This window comes from Danio rerio, chromosome 1 (assembly GCF_052040795.2).
Source record: "Danio rerio strain M-AB ecotype USA chromosome 1, GRCz13ab, whole genome shotgun sequence".
NCBI classification, from domain to species: domain Eukaryota; kingdom Metazoa; phylum Chordata; class Actinopteri; order Cypriniformes; family Danionidae; genus Danio; species Danio rerio.
In genome coordinates this window covers 56,285,001-56,301,770 of record NC_141021.1, presented here as the reverse complement: position 1 = coordinate 56,301,770, position 16,770 = coordinate 56,285,001, and the positions used below count along the sequence as shown (strand labels likewise).

At 34.9% G+C, this 16,770-nt stretch overlaps 1 protein-coding gene and 2 long non-coding RNA genes across 5 annotated transcripts in view; all 3 read left to right on the top strand.

Annotated features, from left to right (window-relative positions):
• Positions 1–16,770, top strand: part of LOC147847018 (uncharacterized) — a 919,394-nt gene that overhangs the window by 103,297 nt on the left and 799,327 nt on the right. The window lies entirely within an intron of this gene.
• Positions 1–16,770, top strand: part of xpo1a (exportin 1 (CRM1 homolog, yeast) a) — a 31,496-nt gene that overhangs the window by 2,363 nt on the left and 12,363 nt on the right. Inside the window, exons 1-15 of one of the 3 annotated variants that reach the window (XM_087237834.1) lie at positions 164–421; positions 1,286–1,415; positions 1,500–1,601; positions 4,786–4,858; positions 7,138–7,199; positions 7,913–7,957; positions 8,039–8,220; positions 8,338–8,386; positions 8,503–8,622; positions 10,368–10,496; positions 11,672–11,830; positions 12,444–12,641; positions 14,274–14,412; positions 15,613–15,794; positions 16,358–16,514. In XM_087237834.1, the coding sequence (XP_087093960.1) occupies positions 1,290–1,415; positions 1,500–1,601; positions 4,786–4,858; positions 7,138–7,199; positions 7,913–7,957; positions 8,039–8,220; positions 8,338–8,386; positions 8,503–8,622; positions 10,368–10,496; positions 11,672–11,830; positions 12,444–12,641; positions 14,274–14,412; positions 15,613–15,794; positions 16,358–16,514 (1,723 nt within the window). In that variant the 5' untranslated portion in view covers positions 164–421; positions 1,286–1,289. Of the gene's footprint in view, positions 1–163; positions 756–1,285; positions 1,416–1,499; positions 1,602–4,785; positions 4,859–7,137; positions 7,200–7,912; positions 7,958–8,038; positions 8,221–8,337; positions 8,387–8,502; positions 8,623–10,367; positions 10,497–11,671; positions 11,831–12,443; positions 12,642–14,273; positions 14,413–15,612; positions 15,795–16,357; positions 16,515–16,770 lie in introns of those variants that run through there. The other 2 variants (XM_087237833.1, XM_087237835.1) reach the window with 2 other exon arrangements.
• On the top strand, positions 2,431–4,302 carry LOC147837545 (uncharacterized). The gene is made up of 2 exons (XR_015477288.1): positions 2,431–3,002; positions 3,157–4,302. It is a non-coding gene; the product is annotated as an uncharacterized LOC147837545 (long non-coding RNA).

Sequence of the window (16,770 nt, the reverse complement as noted above, 5' to 3'; positions counted from 1 at the left end):
CTGGGTGGGGTTTACCCTGACATACAGCGCTGTAAGCCAATCACACGCGAAATAGCAATCCGCGCTGCCCCCTCCGACCAATCAGCTGCTGAAGAGGGCGTTTCTGCAGTCCGAATTTTACGCGGCGCTACGGGCTGAAAACTAAACCGAGATGGAATATGCCAGTCTGAACCGGTTTCAACCGGTCTTGCGTGTGATGCATGAGACTGGCGAGGAGCTGGGTCACAGTCTCTCGCAAATATCTGCTTACAAAACAACGGTTTTTCTACACGAGACTAACGAATAAACTGACGATTGGTTTGATGCTGATGTTATAAAGCGGAGTGAGAAATTTAAGGCGGGCTGTGAGCCGTTATACAGACAGAGAGATGAACTAACACGAGCTGCTGCCTGAAAGAGGACCCGGACTCAATTACTGAAGGCAATAATTATAAATAACACCGAAATTGTGTTTTTTGTGGTATCGTTTGCTTTGCTTTGTAGTATGTATGGTTATACAGTGAGGTAGCCAGCTAGTTAGCATTTAAGGTGAAGTTGCTAGATGCTCAAACCGCCTTTTGAGTATAGTTTACACATGCTATTGTGTAAAATGAGATAAATCAAACAGACTATTTTTATATATAACGTTATACCCGAAGTCTTGATCTCGTTTGGACGCTGCGCACGTTTTCCAGGACACCTAAACATAGTTGGCGACCCTAAAGCACGTTAGCATTGTTGTTTTTCAAGCGAAAAGAGGAGATTGATTAAAACAGGTAAGTTAAAGGTTATTCTTGGGGTGTTTGGTGTGGTGCTTGTCTGTTTTACGTAGTAACTCCTGCGATTAGAGAGTTGAATGAAGTGCTAGTTTGTTGACACACTGCCTGATGGTGGCCAGAAACGAAAACGCGTTTTGTTCCTCATCGCAGCCCGTAACTGCAGAGCAACTCATGTGGGTTGCTTGGTGAAAAGTTTAATTGGTGTATATTAAGATATTTACTAATCATTTTCTATACGTGGAAAAACACACACATTACATCTAATAGATGTTTTATAATTTTATAAAAACTTTTTAATTAACGCCCTTTCACTCACAATGGAGTGTACTTGATCATAAATGAAAGCTTAAATGTTGTGTATTGTGTGTAAAAGCACACCACGTGGAATGACCCACTGGTTTACTGTCTAACTTGTGATATCAGAGTTCACTCTGCGTAGATAACTACTCTACCGTTGCCTTGAGTGTTCAGACAAGTGTCACTATTAATATTTAATAACTAAAAGATGATGGCTTTGTCTCCTTCAGCTCTATGCCGGCAGACATGACCATGTTGGCAGATCACACAGCACGACAGTTGCTGGACTTCAGTCAAAAGCTCGACATCAATTTACTGGACAATGTGGTCAACTCCATGTACTATGATGTGGGATCTCAGGTATTCAGTAGTTCATGACTAGAGGTCATTCTGATCCTTTAAACGTTTATCGTACATTTAAAGATGTTTTTTGCTTTATTTCAGCAAAGACTGGCACAAGAAGTTCTCACCAACCTGAAGGACCATCCAGATGCCTGGACCAGAGTGGACACCATATTGGAGTTCTCGCAGAACATGAAGACTAAAGTATGTTTAGTCCAGCTATTGAACGTAGGCATGGGACGGTATAAGAGTTTGGCAGTATGATAACCATGGCAGGGTTCAACGGCTAAGGATATTTTTTACTAGCCCGATTGGACCAGCGGTGCAGATTTTTACTTGCCCTGCCAAAATTTTCACAGGCCCCGCACCAAAAAAAAATTATAGCTATTTCTTAGCCACATATTTTAAATAATGTGTCAAAAATAATGTCTGTGAATCTAGAATTTAAATATTCAGAAAATGTTAAAATATTTAGCAGTAAAATATAGCAGTATGGAAAATGTGCAGGTATTTTATTGCTAAACAAAAGGTGGCGGACTTAAAAGTGATGACAAACTATACAAAACATCACTTCATTTTTTTTCCTGGTGTTGTACACATGTTAATGTCTGTTTCCACAATGTTAGAAACAGATGTTTTCTTTTAGCCTCATCATTTGATGTTGTCGTCTCTGCACTGTACTGGTTTTTACCAGGTTATGGAAAAAATAACATGCTCACAACATCCAATCAGATAAGAGGAACCGAAAAGCAATATGGTGTTTACGACTTCACAGAAAAGGTAGCATTCAAAGACTTAAAAGAACTAATTGTTTCTCAATTCTAACACTGTATTTGCATACAGTTGACAAATTGTCGCTGGCAAATAAAAATTTAGTGACAAGGCAGTTAGATCATTAATTTAGTGACCATTCTGTCTACTGTCCCGAGCATCTCTCACTTTGGACCCAGGTCATCGGGCAGTCCTTATTGTTGAGCCCTGCATGGATAAAAATATCATGGTTTCATCGTATTGTGATTCTTTTTAAATGTCTGGGTAAAAAACAAAAACTTTTTTCCCCATTAAACACAATATATTTTATTTTAAGAAACGTTTTAACTAGGCATGGGTTGGTATAAGATTCTGACGGTATGATAACCTTGGATAAAAATATCGCGGTATTGTGCTCAAGGCTCTAAAATATATATTTTTTTAATGTCTGGGTAAAAACCAAAACCTTTCTTTCCCTTTTGAATACAATATATTTTATTTTTTGAAAGATTTATAATATTTTGGAACAGTAAACATGTCAGGCTAAATAATTTAAATGAATTATTGACTGTTGCCGTCTTTATTTGTTTTAAAAACACTGATTTCTTTACAATTTAAAACGGCATCTTAGGATATCTTTTTCTACTGGAGATACTGCTATTCTAAAAATCAATCAAACAAACAAAAAAAATAAAAGTCTTGCACACACCTTAGGAACGGTATTACAGAAAATTTGGGGAGGTTTCAAAACCTTGATTTTTTTTTTTTATTTTTTTTTTTCCCAAATGACGGTATACCTGGGGTCTGTTCTTCATACCTCGCCTAAATGATCTAAGGCAGGGGTGTCCAAACTCTGTCCTGGAGGGCTGGTGTCCTGCATAGTTTAGCTCCAACTTTTTTAACACAGCTGCCTGGAAGTTTTAAGTAAACCTAGAAAGAGCTTAATTAGCTGGTTCAATTCAGTTAAATTGGGGTTAGAACTAAAATATGCAAGACAACGGCCCTCCAGGACTGAGTTTTGGTACCCCTGTTCTGAGATGACTTAACAGATCCTGAATCTTTTAGTCTTGATGACTGATCTCTGGCGAATTTAGTTCTTCAAACTATTTCGCAAATCAGATTAAACTGTCTGGATGAACTCATCTGAGATTTTTGCGTGTGTTGTGAAGGATAGATCTATTGATCCTCGAATATATGATCAGCAATTGGCTAACGGCACAGCAGCGTAATGACATCATCTGATTAATATTCAATTATCAATGTGAGCAAAGTTGCATGAAATTTGTAGTAAACTGTTTTAATGTTGCGCAATAACTTTCCACCGTTGTTGTGGGGTGCAGGCTTTACACTTTCATGTGTCAAGAGTATTTAGCTATTATTTTTACATTTAAAGTGCATTTTCTTTATTATAGTAGCATAAGCTTATTTAAGTTTCTTAATCAGTGTTAGGAATAACTGTTTAAGTTTAAATCCAAAAATCATTTTGATATTAATAAAGGTGAAACTTTTGCGAATCATCAAATCATGGTCATATCAGCTGTCAAAACGTGCATGATTTCATAAATGATGATTTCTTTAAAAAAATATATATATTGAAATTGTACCAAAGCTGGTACCTTACAATTGTATGCGTTTGTATCTAAAAAAAGTCTATGTTAATAAATGTTCTGTTTGAACCCCTTAAAGAGAAGTTTTATTTATATAAAATATTTAACTATACTATTTTCCCAAATGTATACAACTACTGTATGAAAATATCAGCATTTGGTACATACTTTCAGTATTAGCTGTGAAATGAGCCGATTTAATCCTGTTTGTATGAAATGTGCCTGCTCATGAGCAGGTTTGAGCTACCAGAACTGTTACTATGATAACAACTCTCAGATGAGTTTTGAAGAATGAAATGATCCTGAATTGTCAAATCATCAATAATGAAATCCAGCTAACTAAATTATCCAAGTACGAAGAACAGACCCCATGAGCCACAGTTGAAAAAAAAAAAAAAACATAATTTGTTTTTCCACTATGAAACAACTCCACAAATTCCCCCAACATTTGATCATTTGCAGATATTTAAACATTCAATTTTAGTGAAGTCTATACAGGGTTATTTTACATTTGATAATTTAATTCATCTATCTGTACTACTAGAAAACTATAAAGCACTGTTCATTTTTATTTGTTTTTTTGCTACTGTATTTACCAATGGTTGTGATTGGTCTTTTGTATTTTATGCAGTACTGCTTTTCAAAATTATCTTAATCAATTCAAAACAACAAATTCTCTCCAAATAGAGCCCAAATTATGCCCAATATTGCAATATGTAAAATAAAATATTGCAATGTCTGTTTTTCCCCCCCCCTTTTTGCTCAGCCCTACTTTTAAAAGCTGCTTTTGCTCTAAAAAACTAAATAAAATAGTCGAAAAACATGTAAAAAAAAACAAAAAAAAAAAAAACGTACATATACCATAGAAACGGTATAACAGAAAATGTTAGCGGTTTTAAAACCTTGACTTCTCCAAACCCAAGAAAACCTTAAAACCGGTTGTCATCCCATGTCTAGTTGAACATCAATCCTAATAATTCCACAGCATTAAGCTATTGTTTAATCTTTTTTTTTTGTGATTTGTATTACAGTACTACGCTCTACAGATACTAGAGACGGTGATTAAAACACGCTGGAAGATTCTTCCACGAAACCAGTGTGAAGGTGATGTCCTTTTTCAGACCTGTAAAATGTTTGCTTTGTTCTGAAGTATGCAATTCATTTGATCGCCTTGCATTTTCTTAGTTCGGTTTGCATTTCAAAGTGTACTGAATGTGCTAATGTAATTATGCAAGTCACCTGTTAATACAGCTGTTGTTTCATTGGTCAAAGCTGTTTGTGTTCCTCTGCATCATCTCTCAAGATTGACAAGTTTGTGCTTCAAGGGTTTTGTGGCTTTATCTGTAGCTGCTGTGACTCACGCAATATGAATGCAGCTGTCATTCACACTTTAACTGATAAATTGTTTAGATTTACTTGTATTAAATTGCACAGGTTTAATTGTAGAAATAGCTAACAATACATTGTATGGGTCAATTACTATTAGTATTATTATTTTTATTTATTATTATTATTATTATTTTTATCATTAGAATGTTAACCCTTGTGCATCCCTAAGGACATTTTTGTCTTTTTCAGTTGAGCTTTTTTGATAATGTTCCCTGTGATTAATGTAATTTGCATAAATTTTAGCACAGGCATGTATTTTTATTGGAATTTAAAATATATTTCCTCAAATTAGTATTATTATTATTTATTTTTTTATACTTGGTGCAAAATAAAGTTCCTTTTAGGGCCTTCAAGACAAGAGAAAACCAGTATTTAAGGGGGTAGAATTAAAAAAAAAAAATCAATGCATATTTGGTACAGTAATTATGATTAGAACTGATGCTGATGAGAACATCAATGCCAGTTAAAGTAGAAAAAATATTTAGATTTTAATGGAATGGACATTTTAGTTCATAAAGGAGCTGAGTGGCACACTACATAAATAAAAAGAATGCTGGTGGTTATCATTGACACATCCAAGACTAATTAACAAAATCAAAATTAGCTTGACGTATAGTACATGAAAGTTGACGAATGTTTTTTAACTGTCATTTTTGTAAACAAACCAGCATTTTAAAGATTTAAAATTCTGAAAATTAACGAAGTATTATGATTACAACTGATGCTCAAAAATCTACATCTGTGAAAATAGAAAAAAATTAATATATATTTTTGTGGTCTTTTTAGGCAATGACATTTGTCTTTTTTTTCCTGCATTGAGGAGCTTCTTTTTTTAGGATGCATGAGGGTTTATAAAAGATCATGTTGCTTTAAAAAAAAAAATTACTTTTCCTACTGTAAACTATAATAAATTATAATTTGAATTACAATCAAAATGTAACTTAATTTAGCCAAGAAGTTAATTTGAGCAACTTTAAAGGCAATTTTCCAAATATTTAGATTTTTTTGACCCCTCAGATTACAGGTATTCCAGTATCTTTATCTCAATTAAAATAGTTCTGTCTTAACAATCCAAACATCAATGAAAAATGTATTCATTCATGATTTTTGTTTCATTTTCCAAAAATGTACCTTTATGACTGGTTTTGTGGACCAGGGTGATATTTCAATTAAAATATGCAATTTCTCATACAATTTAAAGCTTCGTTTTTTTCAGCATTCTTCCATTGCACAGATAAAACAATGACACAACACTTTTATTATGTTTTTATTTTTATACATAAAGCAGTTTACAAACAAATACTAGACATTCCATGACAGCAGCAGCAGTTCAGTTAATAAAAGAAAAATAATCAATAGATGAAAATTGAAGGCATATTTTAAAGAACACAAGTGGGAATAAGTAAAGGTTTATTTTCCAGGTGTCAATTTTTTGTTTCAGCTGTGATAACTGATGTTCTTACTCAAATAATCACACACTGCTTCTTTTTCTATATAACATTTATTGTTATGAATTGTGATACTGCTTGGTTTGTTGGTCCATTTAGTCAGATTGCTCCAGAAATCATTTCAGGTTATTGTTTTGGTGCAAATCATTGCAATGTTAATATATGCCCAAATGAACCAAACTAAGAAAACACGCAGAGTTTCAAAAACAAACACTTATGCATAAACCGCTTTAGTCTCAGTGGAAGAGCTACATATAAACATAGTGTCATATAAAATGCTGGAATTGACATCTCCATTGGGGTTTTGTCTCGTATCTGTTAAAGTGCTCTAGAATTCATTTCAGGTGATTGTTTATGTGCAAATCAGGGCACAATTGCTCCTTGTATGCCACAAAATACTTAAATGAACCAATAAAGAAGAAAGTATGCAGGATTTCAAAAACATATTATAAACAAGTCTTGCATAGACTGCTTTAATATCAATGCAAAAACTATATAGATTAATGTCATGTGCAAACCTGGAACTGACATCTCTGTTCTACACAGGAATTAAGAAGTATGTTGTTGGGCTGATAATCAAGACTTCATCTGATGCCAACAGCGTGGAGGTAATAAAATTTCTCTTGATTTTTATTTATATATATATATATATATATATATATATATATATATATATATATATATATATATATATATATATATATATATTAATCTGGTCTCATGAAATCTTGTGCATGCATGTTTTTGAGCCCTTATTCAATCTTTTTTTTACTTGTGTAAATGTGTGTAAATATATACATTTATTTATATTTTTATATTAGTTTCATAAATATTTGTAAGTTATATGCTCCTGTTTAGATAACTTATGTACAGTACAATTTGTTAATTGATTGTCTTTTAGAGAATGTATTGCATGAAGTCTTTTGTACCTTTGCTTAGCAAACAAGTGGTTTTAATTGGATTTGGAATGTATTTTTTAATTAGTTTTTTTTTTTTGTGTTGGGTTTTCAGCTCTTGCTCTCTCAAAATCATTTAGCATAAATCCACAGATTTCTTTATAAAATTCTGTGCAGAAATAGCAAAAACAAATATACAAGTTCCTAATCTCTAATAGCTAATTTATTTAGTCTTCTCCACAGTGACAGTACTGTAAAATACTAGTATTCATCCTAAGATGCTGTTGAATGCTTAATTGGGTTAAAAGTCATTGAACAACAGTGGTTTATTCTGTAGACCGTTAAAAAAACCCATTTCTTTATTTAGCAAACTTCAACTTCAGTTAATGGATCTCCTCCACACTGACTTGTATTTTTGCTTTCAGAAAGAGCAGGTGTACATATCGAAGCTCAACATGATCCTGGTGCAGGTAAGTGTGGTTTCAGGAATGTTTGTGGTCCTAGTCATGTTTATTGTATTTTGCTGATGTTCTGTTCCTGTGTGTGTATAGATCCTGAAGCAGGAGTGGCCCAAACACTGGCCCACATTCATCAGTGATATAGTGGGAGCGAGTCGCACCAGTGAGAGTCTGTGTCAGAACAACATGATAATCCTGAAGCTGCTCAGTGAGGAGGTGTTTGATTTCTCCAGTGGTCAGATGACTCAGGTCAAGGCCAAACACCTGAAGGACAGGTACAGATGTCCTGTCAAACATGCCACAATTACAGACCATGTCAGTGGTGCTGTTGGGATGTGGTTGGCAAGATAATTGTTGTAATTTCTCTCTTTTTTTTTTTTTTCCTCTTTCAGTATGTGCAACGAATTTTCCCAAATATTCCAGCTATGCCAGTTTGTAATGGTATGTTTGAAGCACAAAATCACAGTACTAATAAAGTATTTGTTTTGATAATTAAGTGCAATTTAGATCTCTCTGGGCTGCCCTTCTTTATTTAAATATAATGCTGTTTTCTTCAGGAAAATTCCCAGAATGCCCCTCTGGTTCATGCCACATTGGAGACACTCCTTCGTTTTCTCAACTGGATTCCCCTGGGCTACATATTTGAGACCAAACTCATCAGCACGCTGGTGTACAAGGTAACATAAGACAAGCTTTTCTTGTGTTAATATTTAAAGAAGCAATTTTATTTTGGAATTTTAATTTTTCTTTTATTTATGAGGCCTCATAACCTTTGATTAAAGTATTAAATATACAATTTACAATATGATAACATCTGATTGGCATTTAATTGCATAGTGGTGGGATAAACCTGTCACTCACATGAGATCCACCAATAGCGTTCCACAACCATCCAATCAATTCCTAGTAGGCATAATTAAGACACTTGTTGTTTTTCTTGTGATTGTGTCGTTGAATTTTTTATTTTTTTTTTCCAAAATATATTAATTGCCTTTTTTCTCTTTTGAACTGAAAATGACAAACTTATTATAAAATATTGAATCCTTGGGAATAAAAAAATTAAAATGTGTCTAAAAATAAATGTATAAAAAATACATTTAAATTAGTGCCTGGAAAAGATTAATCACAATTTATCACATCCAAAATAAATATATTTTTCTCAAATATATGCATGTATGGGTGTATTTATACTGAATATACATAATAAATATACACAGCACTAAGGATGCAACGATTAACAGATTTAACTATTAACTGTGATTTACTGTGTGATTAACTGTGATTCGTCCCGGTTAATCGTAATGGTTTCTCAACACGTGTTTCTGCATGGAACAAAACTGCTGCAACTAAGCAAAGGTATGCCAACTGTGTTTTAGTTTGAATTGTGCACACAAGTTTCAATGGAAGCGCGCATTTTGCGTGTACATATTGGGAGCAATGTGCTCACAATTTCCAGGTGCACCTAGTTTAATGCCGTGAGTGCACCATGGGTCACGTGACAAGAACTGACAGATCAGCGTCATACTTTGTCTGGAAAATACACATTTCTACTCCGAAGAGAATAAAATAAAAATGCCAAGCAATTTTGTAATCATACACTACGATTACAAAATTGGTTGGCTTTTTTATTTTCTATTTTCTTGATCAATAGTGCCTTTCAGACAGCGGTTTAGCAGTCTTTAACTACATTTGTTCTAAAAGGGAAATACTTAGCTAATATGTAGCTTATATTTACATTAGACGAAAATAAAAATATATATATTTTTTAAATTCATTGTTCTGTTGTTTATTTTATGTAAAGTTATTACTTGTTTAAATATCAAAAACATTTTTTTCACTTATTTTTAAGTCTTTAATTGTATTGGACTATTGTTTTTTTATTATTATTATTTGTTACTGTATTTAGTTACTGAGCAGCAATAAATAACACTTAAAGAGTAAGGAGTTTTCATAGGATTTTTTAAACTACTAGTGTTTTGAAACCGTGACTATAATCGTACAACCAAAATCTATAATCGTTGCATCCCCACACAGCGCACACATGTATCATGTCAACAAAGCTTTACTTTGGATGAGTTTAATTTTTGCCCAACACTGATTGAAATAAAATACATTTTATTAAAAAAAAAAACTGAGCATTAGATTTCGCTGTTTTCTAATGGTGATTCAGTTTATTACATTAAAACACTCATGTAGCAGCACACAGACTGCTGTCACTCCTCTCACAAAGGCGCACTGTCATTGGTCCAGCTTGCCATTGCGTAAGAAAGAGAGGAATATTATTGGAGCGCTGGCTTTTGTCATGGACTCTCTGCTCAAAGCTTTGTGCCTGAGCTGGTGCTCCTACATTTATATCTGCTCACTCATTGAAGATCGCAGACTTTTTTAGAAAGTGTAACTTGTTTTCTGGCTTCTTCCACAGTTTCTGAATGTTCCGATGTTCCGGAACGTCACTCTGAAGTGTCTGACTGAGATCGCAGGTGTCAGTGTCAGTCAGTACGAGGAGCAGTTTGTGAACCTGTTCACACTCACCATGATGCAGCTCAAACAGGTACACACACAACACACACACACACACAGTCACTTTCTTCGGAAGAAACTGATACTTGTTTTATTTAAGGGACCACTCACCTAAAAAGAAAAATTGTCATTATTTACTCCTCCGCTTTCCAAATCTTCATTCCAAATCTTTCTTTGTTCTGTCGAGCACAAAGGATCATGTACTAAAGAAAGCTGGAAAAAAATTCTGTTTAAATTTCTCTTTATTTGTATACTGCTTTTACAATGTAGATTGTCAAATCAGCTTAACATAGAAGTTTTAGTAAATTGAAACCGTGTCAGTCCAGTTTTCAGAGTTAAAGTTCAGTGTGGTTTCTTTTTCACTGCTCAAAGTTCAAACACTGATGAGCAAATCCATCTCACAAGTCCCAAACCAAGAAAGCCAGTGGCAACAGTGGAGAGGAACAACTTCATCAACTGACGAAAGTGAAGGAAAACCTTGAGTTAATCCAGGCTCAGTTGGACGTGACAATTTCTCCTCTGGCCAAGCTTTTTGTGCAGAGCTGCAGTCTAGGCGCTGGAGGCTGCCATTGACTTTCTCAGTATTTTTTTGTTCTTGCTTTGGATGCCAATGGCTGCTTTTTAAATCATTATTTAGTATATCCTGTTTGTGTTCAACAGTAGAAATAAGTTCATTGAAGTTTAGCACCTCCTAAATGTGAGTAAATGAGGACTTTTCATTTCTGAGTGAACTGTCCCTTTAAATTGTTCAAAATTGGCCCTGATAACTTGTTACAAACACGTTTTTCATAAAGGCTGTTCTTTTAAACGTTCCGTTCATCAATGGATCCTGGAAAAATGTCAAGATTTTCAGAAAACTAAAGAAGCTCTGGTTTAAGCATTAATGTTCAGAGATGTTTTTTTTGAGCAGCAAATCGACATTTTAATAGGATTTTGTAGGATTGTGTGACAGAATAAAAATAAAATGCTGAAAATTCAGCTTTGAAACAGTAATAATCACATTTTAAAATTTGAGCGCATTAAAAACAGCTTTTCAATATTATAATACAATTTCTCATTTTTTCCTCTCTTTAATCAAATGAAGGCAGCTTTGGTCAGCAGAAGAGACATTGTTCACAAGCACTAATGAGATATTTTTTTTAGAAATGAAAATGACATCACGTCTGCAAACATTGATCTATTCTGTGGTCATACTGTGATTGGCAGATGCTCCCGCTGAACACAAACATCCGTCTAGCGTATTCAAATGGAAAAGATGACGAGCAGAACTTCATCCAGAACCTCAGCCTGTTCCTCTGCACCTTCCTCAAAGAGCACGGGCAGCTGATCGAGAAGAGACTAAACCTCAGAGAGACTCTTATGGAGGTAAACACGCACACACTGAAATCTAGAGAAATCATGCTGAAGAAATACATGGAGAAAAAGCATGTTCTTCACTCTACTAAGGGTTCTGTATAATCCATGTCTTGGGGATCCACTCCAGGTTTTTTCATTCGCTCACAGAAAAATTGATCAGTCTACTCCATTTTATAAGTTATATGTCTCACGAAGGCCTGAACACAACATCTGTAATGCTATGTTTAATGGTTTGGGAATTATTTAAAAGGTTTAATAAATTAAATTACACCAACTTAAATTTGTCCTTTTTTTTTACTTTTCTAATGCAAAAAAATACCAAATACTTTACAGATATTTATTTAAAAACATGCTAAGTTAACATACTTGTTTAACTATAGCTTTTAAAATACACAAACTTTCAATATTAAATGAATTTAAAACATCTGTTCTTTAAATTCTATTATTGTCAGCTATTTAATGTTAAAGGAATGTGGCCATGTTCTGAACTGTGGCTCCTGTTCAGCTATAATTTAGATCCTCATTGACGTACTGCGATGTGACTTTGCGATATCCATGCTTAAATGATATCTCATGTAGTCCTAACTCACTAACAGTGGTAATCTGCCTCCCATGTGCACAGGCCCTGCACTACATGCTGCTAGTGTCTGAGGTGGAGGAGACGGAGATCTTCAAGATCTGTCTGGAGTACTGGAACCATCTGGCTGCTGAGCTCTATAGAGAGAGTCCCTTCTCCACATCCACATCTCCACTGCTCTCAACCAGCCAACACTTTGACGTGCCGCCTCGTAGACACCTGTACCTACCCGTGCTCTCCAAGGTCAGTCAGCTAATTATCTAGGCTAATTATCTGTTTTGTTTTTATGTGATAATTTATAAGCTTTTAATTGATAATTGATTTTAAGTGTTATCATGATGTAAGCAGCATAAGGAGCTGTTCATTCTATGTGTTTTTTCTTTTAAATGCTCTACTTTTTTACTGTTTTTCAAAGTAAATACACTGGTTGGACAGGTTTGACCGTTACGTTTGCATCTTATAAAGCGCTTTGCACGTAAACGTCACTTTTTTTTTTTAGCTATTGTGTCAAACTGAAAGATCTTTAACTTGCACAAGCAGCGCAGCTCATCACTATCAGGTCAAGAAGCAGTGGACCAATGAGAAGAGCGTGGAAGAGGGGAAAGCGTTGCAAGCTTCTGTTTATAGTAGTGTTGCCATGACAACTGTTTTATTTATCGTTATATCATGGCAGGGGTGACGTTCCTTGTGACTTTGTCCAGACATACCGAGTTATGATGCATCTTCAATCGCTTATAACATTGTTTTCCCATTGCTAATGAGTTCGTTGTTGTCATTACATCACGTTCATAATATTGCGTCACATGGACCTCGTGCTGCACTGCGCTTTTTTTAAAAAACCCATTCTTGAGCACTGCGTCTTGCATTTTTAGAAGCATCGTGTGAATGAGCCCGAATAAAGTTGCTTTAAAGCATAAGTCTCAAACTGCACAAGCAGTTTTGCTCCAATTTTAATCAAACAAGACTACTTTCAAGACTACTAGAGACTATGAAGCAGGTGTAAGTTGGAGGTGGTTGAAACAAAATTACGCATAGCTGCGGCCCTCCAGAAATTGAGTTTGAGACCATTGTTGTAAAGTAACACTAGAAATAAATGCTGGACAATTGTGCTTGTCAACCACAAGAGGGAGCTATGAGCAGAAAAGTTGCATTGTGTTGCTTGAACGCCGCATTCACTTTGAAGGGGTGACGTCAGGCGTTGCCGAACTACATCGTGAAACCGTCGGTGCTGCTTCAGAGGCGTTGCTCGCTGCAGAAGTTGGGACTTGCTCAACTTTTCAAGCGCCGACAGAAGCGTCAGCCAATCAGATCGCTGTATCCAAATACACCAGCTCAGACAGTGGTCTATTGCTGACTAATTTCATTGGCTGACGCTGCTATGACGATCACGTCAGCCCCAACTTCAGACACGCCCTCTGTCAAGTGTTGATGCTGAAGCCCCGTGTGAATGGGGTGTAACTGGTATTATAACCAAAACAAGAGTTGATTATTTTGTAAATATTCAGAGGAAACTCTTTTTTTTTTCCAACAAAGTATTAAGTTCTAAACAAGTTTACTTGTATAAAGACGCTTAGTTGTTTGTTAAAACGTTAAGGTGTATACATTTATACTAATGTTTCAAAAAAATCTTTTTTTGTGAAGCTGTAAAGCAACAGGGCAATAAAGAATTGAGTCAGTATGTTAATATGTCATAAATAATAAAATGAATACTCTGTAAAGCCTTCAAGCATTTGGTGCTGTGATGAACAACATGATAACAAAATCCTGCATGCTTCTATGTGGTATCATAAGATTGCATAATTGAATGCATGTCTAAAATGCACTTCAGAGTTTTTTGGTGGGAGGAAATGCTCAGTGTGTTCTTGACTCTTTCAGGTGCGTTTGCTCATGGTGAGTCGCATGGCCAAACCAGAGGAGGTTTTAGTGGTGGAGAACGATCAGGGCGAAGTGGTGAGAGAGTTCATGAAGGACACCGACTCCATCAACCTCTACAAGAACATGAGGGAGACTCTGGGTAATTGACTGAGCTTATTCAGATAGAAAGATGTTACAGCAACCATGTATTCAAGAATTTTCTGGTATGTCGTGGAATTTTAGAAGGTCCATTCCAGACATAGAAAGTCAAGGAACTGTGGTTTCGTCCAATTTATGGAATGTTAGGGATTTTTGTTTGCATTACTTTCTATTTGTCAATTTTATTTCTGTACAGCGTTTTTTTTTTTCTACCCCCTTTTTTCATGCTTATTATACATTGCATATAGTTAAATTATGCATGTTGTGAATATTAAAGTTCTGCAAATTGTTTTTTAACTGTAACTATTTTAATATGGTTATTATTTTAACTAGGGCTGAACTATATATCCAAAATGGATTTTATAGCAATAATAGTCTATGCAAACAATAATTAAAAGTACAATCATTTCTACTAATTTTATATGCCAAGCATTTGTGTGCTGCATGCATAAGTTTATTCAATTCTGACCAATCAAATGTGGCCTTTACTATTTACCTCCACACCTCTTTGTTAGTTGAAAATCCTAATAGAGCTGAAAATAAACACTAATGCTGGGAGACGAGAGGAAAATGACATCAGCAAATAAGAACCTGGATTTCAGTCAATAGTGTTTTTTTTAAAGTCTAAATGTCAGAGAAGGGTCTGGATGCAGACCTGGTGCAGTGCAGTCTGAGCTGCATCCAATGCTTTTTAAAGCGCTCACCTAACCCTACCCGTCACAGTGATGTCACTCACTCCATTGAGTGCATAGTGTCTGACATTGCATCACTGAGTGATGCAATCTCAGCTTGCATCATAAAGGCTGCATCCAGATACTATTGAAATGTTTGCACCTTGACAGTTTTTGATTTAATTGTCTCATAAAAATATCCATGACCTGTTCATTTTAGGATTATTGTCGTAAGTTATTTTTAAATGGCTGATAAAATAGCATGTTTCAAGTAATTTATATAAATAAGAAATGTCTATTGCAACGACAATATTGCCTATCACATATAATCCCAATATTGTGCAGCCCTAATTCTAACATATTATTGTAATATTATTAATAAATGAGCACAACAGTGGCCTGTTTTTTAGTTCATTAGATGTCATGAAAATTCTGCATTTTAGTCTGTGGAAGTCAGTGAATTTTAAGTTTGGTTTAAAATGGGAATATTGCTGGAGGAAGCTTCATCTTGATCTCTTTCTCCTCTCCAGTCTACTTGACTCATCTGGATTATGCTGATACTGAGCGTATCATGACTGAAAAGCTTCACAATCAGGTGAATGGCACCGAATGGTCCTGGAGGAACCTGAACACGCTGTGCTGGGCCATCGGCTCCATTAGCGGAGCCATGCATGAGGAGGACGAGAAGAGATTCCTCGTCACAGTCATTAAGGTGGTTATTGTTGCATTTTTAATACTGCAGACAGTTTATCAGGAAACGTTCAGGTAGTCTGAAAATAGTCTTGTTTATTATTATTATTATTATTATTATATAATATTCACAATCCTGTATTTATCAAGTGCATTTAATTATTTAAAAAAGTGTTCAATAAAAAGGCTTTATTGAACTAAGCCGACAAGAATTGTTTTTTTTTTTTTTATTCTTTCACAAACGGTTTTCAGATAAAGCACTCAATTCAACATTGATGATGATGATGATGATGATAGTCATTATTGTGTTTTGGATAGTCAAATCATGACAATGAGTTTTGATTGTGTGACAAGAGTAATAGAGGGTAATTTAGCTCTGAATAAATGATTGTTACTTTTTACAATATTATCACAATTTATTAATCTTTGACTGTTTTTATAATTACATGCAGCATCAGGGAACAGGATGAACATCTTACAAAATGTTTGATTAATAGGCTGTGCACTGTTGCTGTATATTATGATTTAATTTTGGCATAGTTTGAAGGCTAAAACATTTAATCAATATTTCTGTTTCTGTGTCAGGACCTGCTTGGTCTGTGTGAACAGAAAAGAGGGAAGGACAACAAGGCCATCATCGCCTCCAACATCATGTACATCGTCGGCCAGTACCCACGATTCCTCAGGGCCCACTGGAAGTTCCTCAAGACCGTTGTTAACAAACTCTTTGAGTTCATGCATGGTGAGGAAACACCTTTCTGTCCATCATGCGAGGGCTGTGCAGTTAATTATAAAAAACGTTTCAATTTCAGCCTCCAATGATTATGAAAATACAGTAATGGGTAAAACGATTACAGCGAGGGACTTTATAGTCTTTATAAAAACAAGTTCCTGCAGTGAGGACCATTCTTTATTTTACGTCGGAATTATTCCTTTTTTTATAACCTGTATATTTGATTTATCATTATTTAATTAAATCACTCCTTATAAAGTTTTTT